The sequence below is a fragment of the Schistocerca piceifrons genome, chromosome 2 (genome assembly GCF_021461385.2).
Source record: "Schistocerca piceifrons isolate TAMUIC-IGC-003096 chromosome 2, iqSchPice1.1, whole genome shotgun sequence".
Taxonomy (NCBI): domain Eukaryota; kingdom Metazoa; phylum Arthropoda; class Insecta; order Orthoptera; family Acrididae; genus Schistocerca; species Schistocerca piceifrons.
The window spans coordinates 135,112,450-135,128,019 of NC_060139.1; the positions used below are offsets into that span (position 1 = coordinate 135,112,450).

At 36.3% G+C, this 15,570-nt stretch overlaps 1 protein-coding gene across 2 annotated transcripts in view; it reads left to right on the forward strand.

The window, feature by feature from the left end:
• Window positions 1–15,570, forward strand: part of LOC124777973 (EGF domain-specific O-linked N-acetylglucosamine transferase) — a 164,025-nt gene that overhangs the window by 91,502 nt on the left and 56,953 nt on the right. For both annotated transcript variants that reach the window (XM_047253534.1, XM_047253533.1), the window contains exons 7-9: window positions 949–1,149; window positions 3,324–3,457; window positions 10,152–10,254. In XM_047253534.1, coding sequence (XP_047109490.1) covers window positions 949–1,149; window positions 3,324–3,457; window positions 10,152–10,254 — 438 coding nt within the window. The remainder of the gene's footprint in view (window positions 1–948; window positions 1,150–3,323; window positions 3,458–10,151; window positions 10,255–15,570) is intronic.

The following is a 15,570-nucleotide window of genomic DNA, read 5'->3' on the forward strand; positions in this document are numbered from 1 at the left end:
ACTGACAAATGAGCCCCCATGTCCACTAAAAATGCTATTTCCACCACCTCAAGCAGTGTACCAACTTTAATGGCACCCACAGGGCTGCTCTGCGTGGTGATCAGTGCTGATGGAAGCCTTTAGGGACCAGTGTACAGCAACAGAGGGACCGGGCTGCCCCCAGCCCAAGCTTGAAGATGTGTCCCACTAGAGACGTGGTAGCCAGCAGGAGGTAGTCACCAAGTGGGAGCCCCAGAGGCATGAAGAAGTCAAGTTGTCTGCATACTGTCCACAGCTCAGGTGGTTGCCTGCTACTACTGCAGATGAAGACCTTGCTCGGTAACTGTATACTACATCTGGTGCTGCAGTAGTCTCCACCTCAAAAGTCACAGAGAGAGTGGGCTCTATACAGTCACATATAGGCTCTATACGATCATTTACAGAAAATGTTGGTGAGTATTTGAGAACATCTGAGCGCATCTCAGGTGAGGATCTGATTTTGTGTGTGTGGGGGAGGGGGATTAGTGTTTACGTGTGTCTGCTGGCAAGTATTTCTCCAACAACAACACCCCCAACCCAGAAGAGACAACAGGCCATAGCAGCTAAGTGTCACCACTGGCCAGCAATGACTTAATCTGTTATGCTCTTCTTGTTTAGTCTGTTCCTAAAGGAGCCTAGCCAGAGTAGTCATATGTGCCCAGCTTCCCCTGTCAGAGGCACTGGCTAGAAGCTTCTTCCACTTTGTCAGCTTCCTGGATAAATGCTCTTGCATTCTGAAGACACCATCTACTGAAACAGTTTTGGGGCTTCAGGCTGTATGATGTTATTCTGTTGAGCATCACAAGAGCAATTCATTCCACATGACGGAGTCATGATGCAACATATTACTCATAAAGTGTGCATGTTAAAATGTAATTTTTTGTAAATGTCTGTTTATTCCCTTAAAATGGTTACTTCAAAAATTTCCAGATATGGGGCTGTGAAAAAAGTGGTTTGTTCCATGCATTTTCTAAGCATATCCTACATCGGTTACATATTCCACAGTATAAAAGAAATGATTCCAAAATCCATGTTACATTGCTGTCAAGAGACACAGCATATAGAAGAATATTAAATGAGGATGAACTCATTTACCATTTAAAACTGAATCCAGAATACGAAGTTAAGAAGGTAAATACATTGTATTCTAGAACTGCTGCTAAATGTTGGAATAAAGTTCTTTGTGTTATAGTGTAAAACAAAACAACAGTATTTGCTTAGTAGCCCAGAACTCCTTTTTGATTTTTCCAAGCCACACTGCAGCTCACAATTACTAATAGGTTAATTGCTATGGTTAATTTAGTGAAGATTTTGTTACTTAATCATTTAAAAAGTTATTTGGTGCATGTAAATGCAGATGATTCAAATGTGATAAATAAAAGCAGATTTATATCTGTCAATAAATTTGTAAAGGTCTTGTTTTATGATTTGTGGATGTGTAAATTCAGTGGAGAGTGATGAAGAGCTCCCATTTCTTGATATTTTCATGTACAAACAGAATGACGACACTCCGAGTCATATAATTCACTGCAGACTTACTCATGCGGACCAGGATTTGCATGTGATTAGCTATCACACATAATACAGGGTGATTCAAAAAGAATACCACAACTTTAGGAATTTAAAACTCTGCAACGACAAAAGGCAGAGCTAAGCACTATCTGTTGGCGAATTAAGGGAACTATAAAGTTTCATTTAGTTGTACATTTGTTCGCTTGAGGCGCTGTTGACTAGGCGTCAGCGTCAGTTGATGCTAAGATGGCGACCGCTCAACAGAAAGCTTTTTGTGTTATTGAGTACGGCAGAAGTGAATCGACGACAGTTGTTCAGCATGCATTTCGAACGAAGTATGGTGTTAAACCTCCTGATAGGTGGTGTATTAAACGGTGGTATAAACAGTTTACAGAGAATGGGTGACAGAGCACTTCATCACTGGCCTCCAAGAAGCCCTGATCTTACCCCCTGCGATTTTTTCTTATGGGGGTATGTTAAGGATATGGTGTTTCGGCCACCTCTCCCAGCCACCATTGATGATTTGAAACGAGAAATAACAGCAGCTATCCAAACTGTTACGCCTGATATGCTACAGAGAGTGTGGAACGAGTTGGAGTATCGGGTTGATATTGCTCGAGTGTCTGGAGGGGGCCATATTGAACATCTCTGAACTTGTTTTTGAGTGAAAAAAAACCTTTTTAAATACTCTTTGTAATGATGTATAAAGAAGGTTATATTATGTTTCTTTCATTAAATACACATTTTTAAAGTTGTGGTATTCTTTTTGAATCACCCTGTACAATGCACTGGCATTCTTAGGATGCTGGTCTGAAGCGCACGTACCTTACGTGATGCAGCAAGCTTGAACACTTAAAAACTGTATTTAAATGGAACAGATATTGAAGTACAGCAAGATTAATCTACATCAGTTGCTTTCTTACCATGTATTGGGTTGTATCTGCTAAAATAGGGATAATTATAAGAAATTTTGATATTGAGGCTGTGTTTCAGGTGCCAGCCAAGATTAACCACTTTTTGGGTTCTGTTAAAGTTGATTTAGAGCTAAAGGAACCAAGTGTTTATAAGATTCTATGCCACTGTGGTAAAGCATATATTGGTAAAACTATTTGTTCTATTGAGGAGGACTAGTGTGTGTCACTGGCACACAAGATCGTCACAACCACTTGAAAAAACCATGGTGCAGAATATTGCTTAGCAAAGAGTTACACAGTGAAACATAATGAGACACAGATACTGCCGCTTATCATTACTGGGATTGTGTGCTGAAAAAATTCACTGATATTAGGCTGCCTGATAATCTTATTGACAAGGGCAAGGGCAGTCCTCTGAGAAAATTGTGGAACTCTGCACTGACCTGCTTCAAAACTTGGCTTTCTTAATCAGAAGAAGGTTTTGGCAATTAGTTACAGCAATGATACCTTGTATTTGTTTTCCTTCACCACTGGCATTGCTGCTAGTATCTTTTGCATTAGGGGCTGCACTCATGGCACTCGGCTCGTGTGCTGAGTACTCTCTAGTGGCCTATATAGGGGAGTCAAATGGTATATGCTACTTTATTTGATACATAACAGTTGACTGCAGAGTGTAAATGTATCCTTTTAGACAGAGTAGAGGTATTTTGTACAGTTTGTGCTATGTCAGCATACTTGATAACTTTCATTAAGTTTATGTATTTAATATTACTGCTTTTTCTTTTTTATCTTCCTTTCTGTACTCATTAATGCTGCAATGAATGTGCTTGTAGTAAAGAATTTAAGCAAAAAATAACATTTTCTTCTCATTTCTTTTAGGTTGTCTACAATAGGCAAATGGATTTTAAAAAACAGTTGGAGCACACTCATAATAGTGATATATTTATTGGTATACATGGAGCTGGCCTAACACATTTGCTCTTTCTCCCTGACTGGGCAGTTGTTTTTGAGCTGTAAGTACAATTAATGCAACATACACAATTTTTTGATAATTTTGGAGATAAAAATTTGATGTTGCCTGTGTTACAACACTGGCACTATCAGTGGCATTTTTACTTCGCAAGCAGACCCATGGACCACTGTGCCCTCTCCAATTTGCTTCATACTAACAGGTCAGCACTCAGACACCAGTTTCTTAAGCAGTATGATGCAGTCCTCAAAAGGACTTGAAAAAATTGTCCTTGAAGATCATTTGATTTCTGAACATTGTTATGTGTAAAACATCTGTTGCTTATTAACAAATTCATTGCTAGCAGCTCAGTGCTTAGCATAATGAGATTGTAACGGTGAATTCACTGGTTCAAATCTCGTACTTTTTTAAATTCTGTGTTTATTAACAAATAGAAATGTTAATTAAGAAATAAATGATAAGTTTTTAAAATTAAAATAACCTTTTTATTTTTAATTACTATTCATGCAAAAATGTGATTATTCACAATAAATTAAAATTTGGAAGAAAAATGTGAAACATCAAATAGAAAATCAAATACTTTTTTATTTCCAGAGACTGGAGAGTTTTATTGATTTATATAATTTTTTCGTTTAACAAAAAGGTACTTGTCATGTCAATATAAAATTCTAATTAATTTTAATGCAACCAGTAACTGCAAATACAAAGATTTCTTTATTACAATTATGTTGCCACATGTGTTAAATAACAGTTTCATTTGTTCATAAATTTGGAATTTAAAAAAAGTACTCCACTGGTGACATTTGATCCAGCAACTTCATGATTAGAATCTGATTAAACTGTATGCTGCACTACTGTTGAATTTGTTAAGCAGCAACAAATGTTTTATACTTAAGGGTGCTTGGAAATCTTTTAATTTTTAAAGGCAATTCTTTTTTGAATTGTGTTATCCTGCTTTTCTCTTGCAACTGATGGTAGCACAGATGCTAAAGATGCAAAACTATATCCAGTTGTTGTTACTTACTTTGATGTTAAACAGGGAAAGATGTGCACCACAATACTATTATTGCTGGAAGCAAATTTAAATACTGGCAAAGAAACTTTCTATCCCTTGAGTGGCGAACTGCTAAGAAAAGGAATTCCCTGGAAAAATTTCATTTCATTTGCTTGTGATAAAGCAAATACAGTAGTGGGACATATAAAAGGAGTGGCTGCTTTTTTGAAGAAAGTTCAACCACACTTAGGAATTCAATCTTGTTCCTGCCATCTGCTTCATTTAGCTGCACAAAAAGGTGCAAATAGCCTACAATGTTTTGATGCTGAAGAATTTGTAATGGAAATTTTCAACTTTTTCCAGAAGAGTTCAAGAAAAATAGTCTACTTTTAAACTGCATCAAAAAATACATGGCACCAAATGCCATAAAGTACTGAAGTGTGTTTGTACTTGATGGCTCTCTCTGCTCCAGTCCATAGAAAGAATAATTCAACAGTGGAAACCTCTTGCAAAATTTTTCAATGAGGAAGCTTAAAAAAATATAAACAAGTCTCACATATCTAGAGTGCACCCTATTATAAATGATCCAGTAATTAAGCTACACCTTCTTTTCTTGCATAATACCCTTTCATTATTTACAAAAGCAAATTTATTCCTCCGGAAAGAAGAGCCAGTAATTCACAGACTTCATACCATCCTAAATAACTTATTTGCAGATTTGAATGTGAGATTTATCAATCCTTCTGTAGTATCTACTTCTGGTAGTCTGCTGGAATTGAAATTTCAAAAAAATAAATATTGCAAAGAGTGAAGATATTGTCAAGAATATAAACACTAGAAGCTAAATTCATCATACCGAGCTTGAAAACTCTGTAGTTACAAAATTTTATGAAGATGACAGAAGATCTTTCATCAACTTGTGTAGTTACAGCAAAGAAAAATTTCCGCTATATGATGATTCAGGTATTGGATCTTGGAAAAGAAAATCTTTATTGTCAGTTGTCAAGCTGAATGAGCTGTTTCCTAATGTTTTGAGTGACTGTGAGGGACACACACACACACACACACACACACACACACACACACACACACACATTAGAATTGGAGTTTGACGACTTTGGAATGGTGGAAGAAGACAGAGCTGATACTGCTTGGTACAAAATATCTACTATGTGTGATGCATCAGGCATTAAAAACTATCCCTCACTGAGCAAGCTTATGCTTGCATTACTGCTTATTCCTCATAATAATGCTGCCTGTGAGAGAGTTTTTAGTACTGTTAGGAAAAACAATACTGAATTTTGATCTAGTATGAATACAGGAACCTTGAGTGCTATGATCATCAGTAAAATGAACCATTTATAATTAGGAAGAGCATGCTACTAAAATAATTTTTCAAAGGATTAGATTCAGGCTGCAAAGAGTGCAACAAGATTATCAGTCAAGAGAAAATAATTGTCAGTCACTAGTGAGGATTCTGCATTATACAAGTAGAGGCAGATCAAGGAACAAGAGGCAGTGGATGAGAAAGTCTTCTAAATATTTTTGTATAAAACACTAAATACAGGCCTCTTATTTCGTGATGTAAGTGGGTTTTGTGTACTTGTTTTACTTTCATTTTAATGAATAATTTTAGATATACACATGTATTGATTTTACAGTATTTGAAAATTACAGAAATATTTCTAAAGCACCTTTATGTGTACTAAACCGATTTTTAGCTTTTTCCACTTAACCTGATTTTTTTTCATTTACAACTATTTTAATTGCAGGGAAATCTTCTTTATTTAGGACCAGAAAGTGTGTGAAATACAGTGTTTAAAGGCCCCAAAACACAATTCTAATTTTTTAAATTTTCCAACTCAGTCACTCCAAGCAAATGCTAGGATGGTTCCTTTGAAAAGGCATGGCTGATTTCCTTCCCCGTCCTTGACACAGTGTGAGCTTCAGTTCCATCTCTCAAAATATTCCACGGGAGAGCCCGCAAATCAGGTTCCATATTTGTCATGTGATAACTGACTGCCACTTCTCAAAATTGACAGTTATGAAGTCCTGTAAGCAAACCAAAGAGGGCAGAGGAGTCCATAAGGTCATCTTGTCAGACTGATTCCACTGGAAGTAAATGATTCTCTTAAAGCAGATTTCACACTAATGGTGTGAAAGCAGCGTGTTAACATGCTCAGCTAACTGGGCAGGTCCTGTTCTTTCTCCCAATGCAGAATTCCTTATCCATTTCTGTTTGTAAATTCTTTATTGATCTCTTATCCATCAAACTGCTTAGAATTTGCCCTTTATGACTAGTTATTCTTCATAGACTTGGAGAGAGAGCTCTGTTGGAGTAAATTCATGTCAAATGATGTGATCATATCAATAACAATATTATGAAAAGGAAAGTTGCAACTCATCATATAGCAGAGATGCTGAGTCACAGATAGGCACAACGAAAGGACTGTCACAAATAAAGCTTTTGGCCCAAGGCCTTCGTCAAAAATACACACACACACACACACACACACACACACACACACACACACACACACACACACACACACACACACACACACACATATATACTCTCTCTCTCTCTCTCTCTCTCTCTCTCTCCCTCCCTCCCTCTCTCTCTCTCGCTCTCATGCAAACGCAACTCACGCACATGGCTGCAGTTGTGTGTGTGAGTTGCGTTTGTCTCTGTGTGTGTGTGTGTGTGTGTGTGTGTGTGTGTGTTTTTTTTTGTCTATTTTTGACAAAGGCCTTACAGGCCCGAAAGCTTTATTTGTGACATTCTTTTTGTTGTGCCTATTTGCGACTCAGCATATCTGCTATACGGTGAGTGGCAACTTTCCTTTTCATACTATTGTTACAGTCCATCATGGATTTTTCATTGTTTGATCATATCAGTAAGGAAATTCTGCTTCAGAGATCTCAAGTATATTTTTGAAGTCTTAAAAAAGATATAGAACAGTGTTTATTGAGATAAAAAGAGACTAATATGAAGTAAATTGGGTTTTAGTAAGAATAAAAATTACCTTTAGGTACCTATATGAGTGCAGTTGGGGTACAAATGATAAAATTGTTCCATTTGTTGCTGAAGGGTTCATAATGGAGTTGTTTATTGGTCAAATGCAGTTTGTTGGTAGATGTCAGAGAGGAAATTGAAACCTCAGTTCCTTTAATAGCCTTTCCTGTGCAATTTATCAGAATATTTGAATTTAATAATGTAAATTCTGTTTAAGTCAAATGTTTGTGTAAAAGAGATCTTGGCATTGGTAGCTGGTAGTGTTCTTTGTAAAATTATATAATTGCTGTGTTTTAAATAGAAGCCAGAAGTGTCAGTGAGTAGTTGAAGACAAGAAGAGGTGGCTTTTTCATTAGCTGTGTCTTATCGTAATATACATATGTTTAACACTCTAACAAAACAAGAAATAGAACAAGCCTAAATTAAATTCTTATACAAAATCTCCACAGAGTTTATGAATGTTGTTGAAGAAACCAACAAGTTTCCCATTGGTTGGTTGGTTGGTTGGTTAGTTGGTTTGTGGGGAGGGGTCCAAACAGTGAGGTCATTGGTCCCATCAGATTAGGGAAGGATGGGGAAGGAAATCGGCCATGCCGTTTCAGAGGAACCATCCTGGCATTTGCTTGAAGCGATTTAGGGAAATCATGGAAAACCTAAATGAGGATGGCTGGACGTGGTTTTGAACTGTCATCCTCTCGAATGTCAATCCAGTGTGCTAATCGACGCACCACCTCGCTCGGTATTTCGCATTGAAAAGGATGTAAAACAAGGTGACTCCACATCTCCAGAATTATTTTTAGGAGTCCTAGAAAAAGAAATTGGATTGGGAAACATAGGAAACCCAAATTCTGGGAAAGATTTTAAATAACCTGAGGTTTGCTGATAATATTGTTCTGTCTGCAAATAGTATGGAGTTTCAAATATTGGTTAGTGAATTTGCATTAGTCTGCTCTGAAATTGGTCTAAAAATGAGCTATGTTAAAACCAAGATCATGATGAATGAATAGATACCAGAGAGAAACATATTTGTTGGAAGTATGCAACAGCAAATGGTCGCAGACAATGTGTATTTGGGCAAACTTGTAAATGTGAAAGGAGGCCTAGAACAAGAAATATTTCAACGTATTAAATTAGGCTACCAATCTTAGGGAAGTCTTCAGTTTTGCAGTCTAAGATGTCGGCTGATCTGAAGAAAACAGTTTTTGACCAATGCGTACTGCCAGTAATAACTTATTGCTTTGAGACTTGGACATTAATTGAATACATTGTTAGAAAACTAACAGTAACTCAAAGAGGAATGGAAAGATCAGTTGAGCTAAACAAAGAAGGACAGAAAGAAAGAAAGCAGTTGGTATCAGACAGACAACAAAGGTCACTGACATTATGGAAAGAGTGAATACTTTCAAATGGCAGTGTACTGGTCATGTCACTCAAAGCAAAGATGGCAGGTGGTTAAAACAAGTATTAGATAAGAGCCCAGTTTACCAAAAGGGACCCAGGGGAAGACCACCAAATGGTTGGGACAGAGAGTAAAGAAAGACAGCTGCATTGAACTGGCAGTGGGAAGCAATAGATCAGCAGAAATGGAAGAACCTACAAAGATCCTATGTTACACACCAATACAAAGAGACCGCGTCACCAAGTGATCAAATTGGCTGATGATGATGATGATGATGATACATTCAAATGTATAAAGTAACCTAGAAGTAATTCCCATAATTATCATTGTGAGTAAATTAGCACTAGTTATAATTTATTGCTAGCATAGTTTACAGAAGTAGCTGATGTGGCTGTTTCTGCCTCTTAGCATATAACTTGTTTCACAACTTTGAAGCTGTTTTTCCTGATGGTATTTATGAAACGTGGTATGTGAAAGGACAATTGAATGAATGAGAGGAAGGGTTATGGGGAAAGGAAGTGAAATTATGTAAGATCAGTGTTGTGTATTATACTGAAAATAGTATGAAAAATAGATGACATAAATTGCAATGGCCAGACAACAGACTGTTCTGTGGGACTGAGGCCTCTGTTACATACACTCCTGTGATCTAGTTGACTTTATTAGTGCAACATTCCTTATGTATTGTATGAGAAAATTTTAGGCATCATTTTTTATATTATTTACAACTGTATTTGTTTTATAATTAGCCTCATGAAAACCATGTAAACACCACAAAACATGGGCCATTATGCTTATTAGTATTGGAAAGTAAATGTAGGGTAAGGAAGGCATCTTATTGCTTAATACTCAGTGGGAATCAGTAGTTATCTTGTAGCTATTCTTTTTAAAATCTACTAAGTCTTTTGAAAAAAAGACAGTGAGAGCAGAAGAACATACCCAGATTGTATATTCACTGTCCCACAGGATGTTTCTTATCATCCTGTCAAACAATAAATATCTGATTGAAAAAATCTCAGCAAGTCATTTTGGAAGCATAAAAACCTCTAAACTAAACATTTGAATTTGTGCTCTTTTATCAGTGTGTCAGGAAGAAGAAAAATGTTTGTAATATATTGTGAATAGCACAACACTATAATCCATCATTTTATATTTCAAGTTAAATTTAAAATGTTAATGCTATTCAGCATTACCAACATAGCAGAGAGTGTTTTCAGCTGTACGCTTAATTAATGTTATAAAGTCAAGAATGCTTCATTCGAACAACAGCTTCTTGCATATTTATTTATTTACATAATTTTTCAAATATGATCTCTTTTATGTTCTAGGTACAATTGTGAGGATGAAAGCTGTTACTTGGATCTTGCCAGACTGAGGGGAGTCAAGTACATCACATGGCAAGACAAGACAAAACTCCATCAACAAGATGAGGTAATTGCTTCTAGTGTAAACTGTAATGCATTTTTTCATTTTGCTTTGCAAATAAGCTTCTTGTAGTTGGACTCCAGAGCAAACTATCTCTTTACCACACAGAATTATAGAAACTGGGACTAACCCTCAGTGAAACAGGCAGTGTACCTGGCAATGAGTAGAAGTACTGTAATATTCTGTCTGGAAACTGTAAATGTAAGAATTAATAGTATAGGTAACTTCCAGTATTTAGGAAGCTTTGTTTCTTTGAACAGTACAATAAATCAGGAAAATTGGCAAGAAAATAAAAATAGCTTCCAAGTTATATCACTCTTTATCCTTATTATGGGATCTGCAATTTATATTGTGTCACAGTAGGACATTATCTAGAGAATAAGTAGACAATGTGCTGTTTGATGTTTTATTTTTGTATTTAAGCTTATTTCACCTTTATTGCCTTCATCATTACATGTCCTGACATTGTAGATGGACATACGTCAACTTAGAGTGAAATATTACTGTCTCTATAGTCGTTGGATGTGATATTTTTACAGTAACGTTTTAAAGTTGTTAGGTGATTTTATGTTGCATGCATATTATAATACATTTTTCGTTATTTTGATTTTTGTAGAAATTGAAGTTTGACAGCTAGCTGCTTATTCATTGGCCAAATTTAAAATGTTACTGAAAAATTAGTACACCCAACAACTACGGACAGCAGTAATAGTTTATTGACAGTTAACATATGTTCGTCTACAGTGGCAGGACATGTACTGATGAAAAAGGCCAGAATAAACTTATGTATAAAAATAAAATATCAAGCAGCGTACTGTCTACTTATGCTGTCCATTATAACACTCTGTTCATAAAATACTGTAGAAAAGAACTTCTCCAATAACTTAAGACCTCTACAAATAAATATCTTGCTGCAACAGTGATTGGATTGTTCAATAGCCATTTCCAAGCAAATAAATTGTAGTTAACCTACTCATGCCTCTATAATCAGGAGAGAGAGAGAGAGAGAGAGAGAGAGAGAGAGAGAGAGATTTGGAATGGAAAGGACAGATACAATAAAGCTAAAGACGTTGTATTGGAAGGTGCATATGAAGACAGTTTTGAGAATATTTTGAAGAAACTGTAAGAACAAAACAATTTAGTGGGAGACCTCACAATGTTTTCATGTAAATTTAAATTTTATTGTCATTTTCTTGTTATTCGCATCTAGCATTTTATATTTAATTTCATTCTGGATCCTATATATTAAGAATTCATTTATGGAATCTATTAATCTACATGTGATCAGAATTGACTGAATACAGTGTTCAATAGGTATTTGGATATGTTACAAGTATCTTGTGGCAGGTAAAGGCTGGGAGTATGGAATTATAATTTTGTTCATAAAATTTTTGTACTTTTTGTAAATGGGAGTGGCCAGTGCTCTTTCCTAACCACAGTCCCATACTCTGCACAATGGATGAATATACGTTAAAGAAAGCATTAACTCCACAGTTCACAAGTACACATAAGGTCCTCTCATCATGTCAAATTGTAGAAGGTGCTTTGCTTTTCTATGTTAGGTGTCCTTATTTCAATGTCTCCCATTTGCATGTAAATAGCAAAAACGGCAATTAGGGCACAATAAAGTATAACTGTGTGAACAACTGTTTGAACATTGTGCTTAAGATTAACATTTTCCGTTAGTTATTTTCTGTTTCAGCACCAAAGTGGTAAATGAGTAACCATAGGGAAACTTCTGATGTGCCAGTGGCTTTCTGTAGTGTTAGAATTTTTTGAAAGATCTCTTGCTGTAGACTTTTTAACCATGAGTGCAACAGTTCTCTTTCTTTGCATTTTATGAATGTTGTTTTTAAACTAAATCAGGTGCTATGGGCCATACGTATAAAGTCGGCTAAACTTGGTGGTGGTGTTGGGCGTCTACAATCTGAAAACTGGTTTGATACTGCTCTCCTTGTTAGTCTATCCTGTGCAAGCCTTTTGATCTCTGCATAACTACTACAACCTACATCCATTTGAATCTGCTTAATGCCTTGGTCTCCCCACCCCCTTCCCCTTCGCATCATTAAAAATTGATGATTCCTAAATGCCTCAGTGTTTCCTAGCCATTGATTCCTTATTTAAGTTACTTTGCTATATATTTCTTATTTTTCCATTTCAAATCAGTTTCTCCTTATTAGCTACTTGATATACTAATCTGAACTTGAGCATTCTTCCATAGCACTACATTTCAAAAGCTTCTGTTCTCTTCCCATCTGAACTATCATTAACACTTCACTTCCATACAAGACTACACTCCAAAAAAGTTCCCTAACATGTAAATTTATATTTGATACTAACAAATTTCTCATTTTTTAGAAAAGTTTTTCTTACTATTGACAGTCTGCATATTATATCCCCTCTATTTCAGCCATAATCAGTTATTTTGCTGCTCAAATGATAAATGGCATCTATTGCATTTAATGTCTCATTATCTAATTTAATTCTCTCAGCATTTACTCTGTTTAAGTGATCTACATTCCTTCTCTTTGTTTTACTTTCGCTGATGTTCATCTTATAACCTCATTTTCAAGACATTCCAGGGATTCAGTTGCTTTTCCAAGTCATTTGCCTTCTGTGACAGAATTATTATGTCATAAGAAAACATTCCAATAGTACTAACCTAGTCTCTTTTTCTTGTTAGCACTAGTTCATCATTTCAAAACTGAAACCTTTTTGGGTGTTGAACAAGGTTAATAATGGACACAGCACCATTATATTTCGTTTCACTAGTTCACACATCTATTAAATTTAGATTCACTTTCTGAATGATGACTAGCTTCTTAACTGTTCTGTTTATATATAAGTGGCATTAAAAAAGAAACAAGTGGGAGGTATAATTACAGAAACCAGTACCTGTATGTTAGAAGTATTGACCCTCACTCTTGAGACACTTGTCCCACTGTGACACAAGGTGGTGAATGGCTGTCTCATAAAATTCCCTGGACTGCAATGTTAACCAGTTCCACACGTACAGCTGGACGTCATCGTCCACATGAGTGCAGGAAAGGTTATTCTGATGTTCTTCTTTGACTGAGATGGCCCCCTTCTGATTCACTTCCTGCAACATGGGACAGCAGTGAATGCCCAGCATTACTCGAAAACCTTGACCACCCTTCGCCAAGCGATCAAATCAAAATGACCAGGCAATCTCACCCGTGGGGTCATTCTGCTCCACAACAATGCAAAGCCTCATATGACCAACACAGTTGCAGCACTCCTGCAGAAATTCAAATGGGAGGTTCTCGGCCACCTTCCATACAGTCCGGACCTCTCTCCCTGTGATTATGCCATTTTTGGTCCCCCTAAAAGGGCTCTGAGGGGCAAACGATTCACCTCGGACGACAATGTCCAGCTGTATGTGCGGAACTGGTTAACATCGCAGCCCCGGGAATTTTATGATACAGTCATCCACCACCTTGTGTCACAGTGGGCAAGTGTCTCAACAGCCAGGGTCAACACTTCTAACATACAGGTACTGGTTTCTGTAATTATGCCTCTGGCTCGTTTCTTTTTGAATGCCCTTATATCACAAAAATACGTCTATCTCATACAATCAGTAACAGTTCAATGGCAACATGTGTCACAGACCTCACCCTTCCGCTAATCACAATTCACAAAAACATAGTCAGGTAAGACAGTTCTCTACTAAAGTCACTGGAGACTTTTAACACAACACAGGTCAATAACACATCTATAAAGTGCAATCTAATAAATACAGTTTTTGTTCATTTCCACCAAAGAAGTTTATAAAGATAAATGTCTACTATCATTCAGTAATCGAGTGACCTAAAATGTAAGCACAACTGACTCCAAGAACAGACTGAAAAATTTTGGAGGGAGGGGAAGCATCTACGAGCAGGTGGAAGGGTATTTAATGATTTCAATAAATGCAAATCAAGTTATAAAACTGAAAGGTAAGAATTTATTATTGCAGATGAACTGTATACATTAATTTGATTTACATTATATATGGTTAGTTAACAAAGTAAAAAGGATGACAGAACTATTTAGTATGCATCTGTTGCGAATTTCGTACTTACAAGTGCAATTGCTGTATTTGAAATTATGTTAATTTATACAAATTGTTAATTAATGACTTAATTGAATATTGGAACCAGACGTTCGATAGGAAAATAGGCCAACAAAAGTATGATGGGGCTTTTGAGAATTAAACAAGAATGACTTGAATGGCAAAATACGTTTGGTATGTCCAAACTTCAGTTACAAGTAGCTGTTAAGTCAGTCAGTTTTTGAAAATACAAAGATAGTTACTGGAAGGAATGGATTCAGGACTTTCTACTGATGGTGTCAATCTTCTCAAGATGAATGATTAATTCATTCAAATATAACCAGATTAAGAGCAGCCGACCAGTTGCAAAGGATAAAGTAATCTTTACCTAGGTTTCAATAGATATAAATCTATCTTCTTCAGAAGACGGCCTGGGGACAATGAACATCGTAATTTATATTAAGGTATGAAACATGAGTCAAGAATAAAGTTTAACATATATTAGGAAAATATTGTATTACAAGATGTGAGAAGGATTCCTGGTACTTACAGTATTACATTAACATGAAGCGATATGTCCTTATCGTTTTTACAAACATCTGCATAGTTTCATTAGTCACATAAAATATAGCCCTGAGAACAGGGTTTGTCAGACAAATAAAATAGGTACATGGAAGTTGGAGAGCGCATAAGCGACTGAGTAAAATTGGCCAGCGTAGTAGCACTGCGGCCAGGGCAGGTGGCGCTCAGGTCGCGAACTATGTGCCGATTGGCGTACTGAAGTAACATTTAAATATCAATATTAAATGCGTTCTTAAATAGAGTAACAATAAATAAAATGGAAAGCATTTAACACTCCCGTTATGACATTGTGGGAGGTATAGGAATAATAACGTAGATGTATACATCAAAAAGACAGGTGGCGCTTCCGCCGTGAGGTACATGCAGTGGCCTATACAGCCAGAATATAAAAGTTATATTACCATATTAGTGAAGCACATAGGACGTATATAAGTCAAGACTTTAAGAACAATCTGTAATGGCTCTTAAGACATAAATTACGAAACCTGGTCCACAATCCAGTTACTCCATACTTTAGAATAAAAGAAAATTACATGAGGGCCGCTGTAGTGGCAGCCATACATCGTGAGAAAAACACATTATATAAAAGATAGTGAACTGAAAGATTTGAAAGTGCGTTATAGCTTCCTGAGGAAATAGACTACTGAGGTTACTAGCATTAATGTTATATATTAAACAGTATGGGTTTG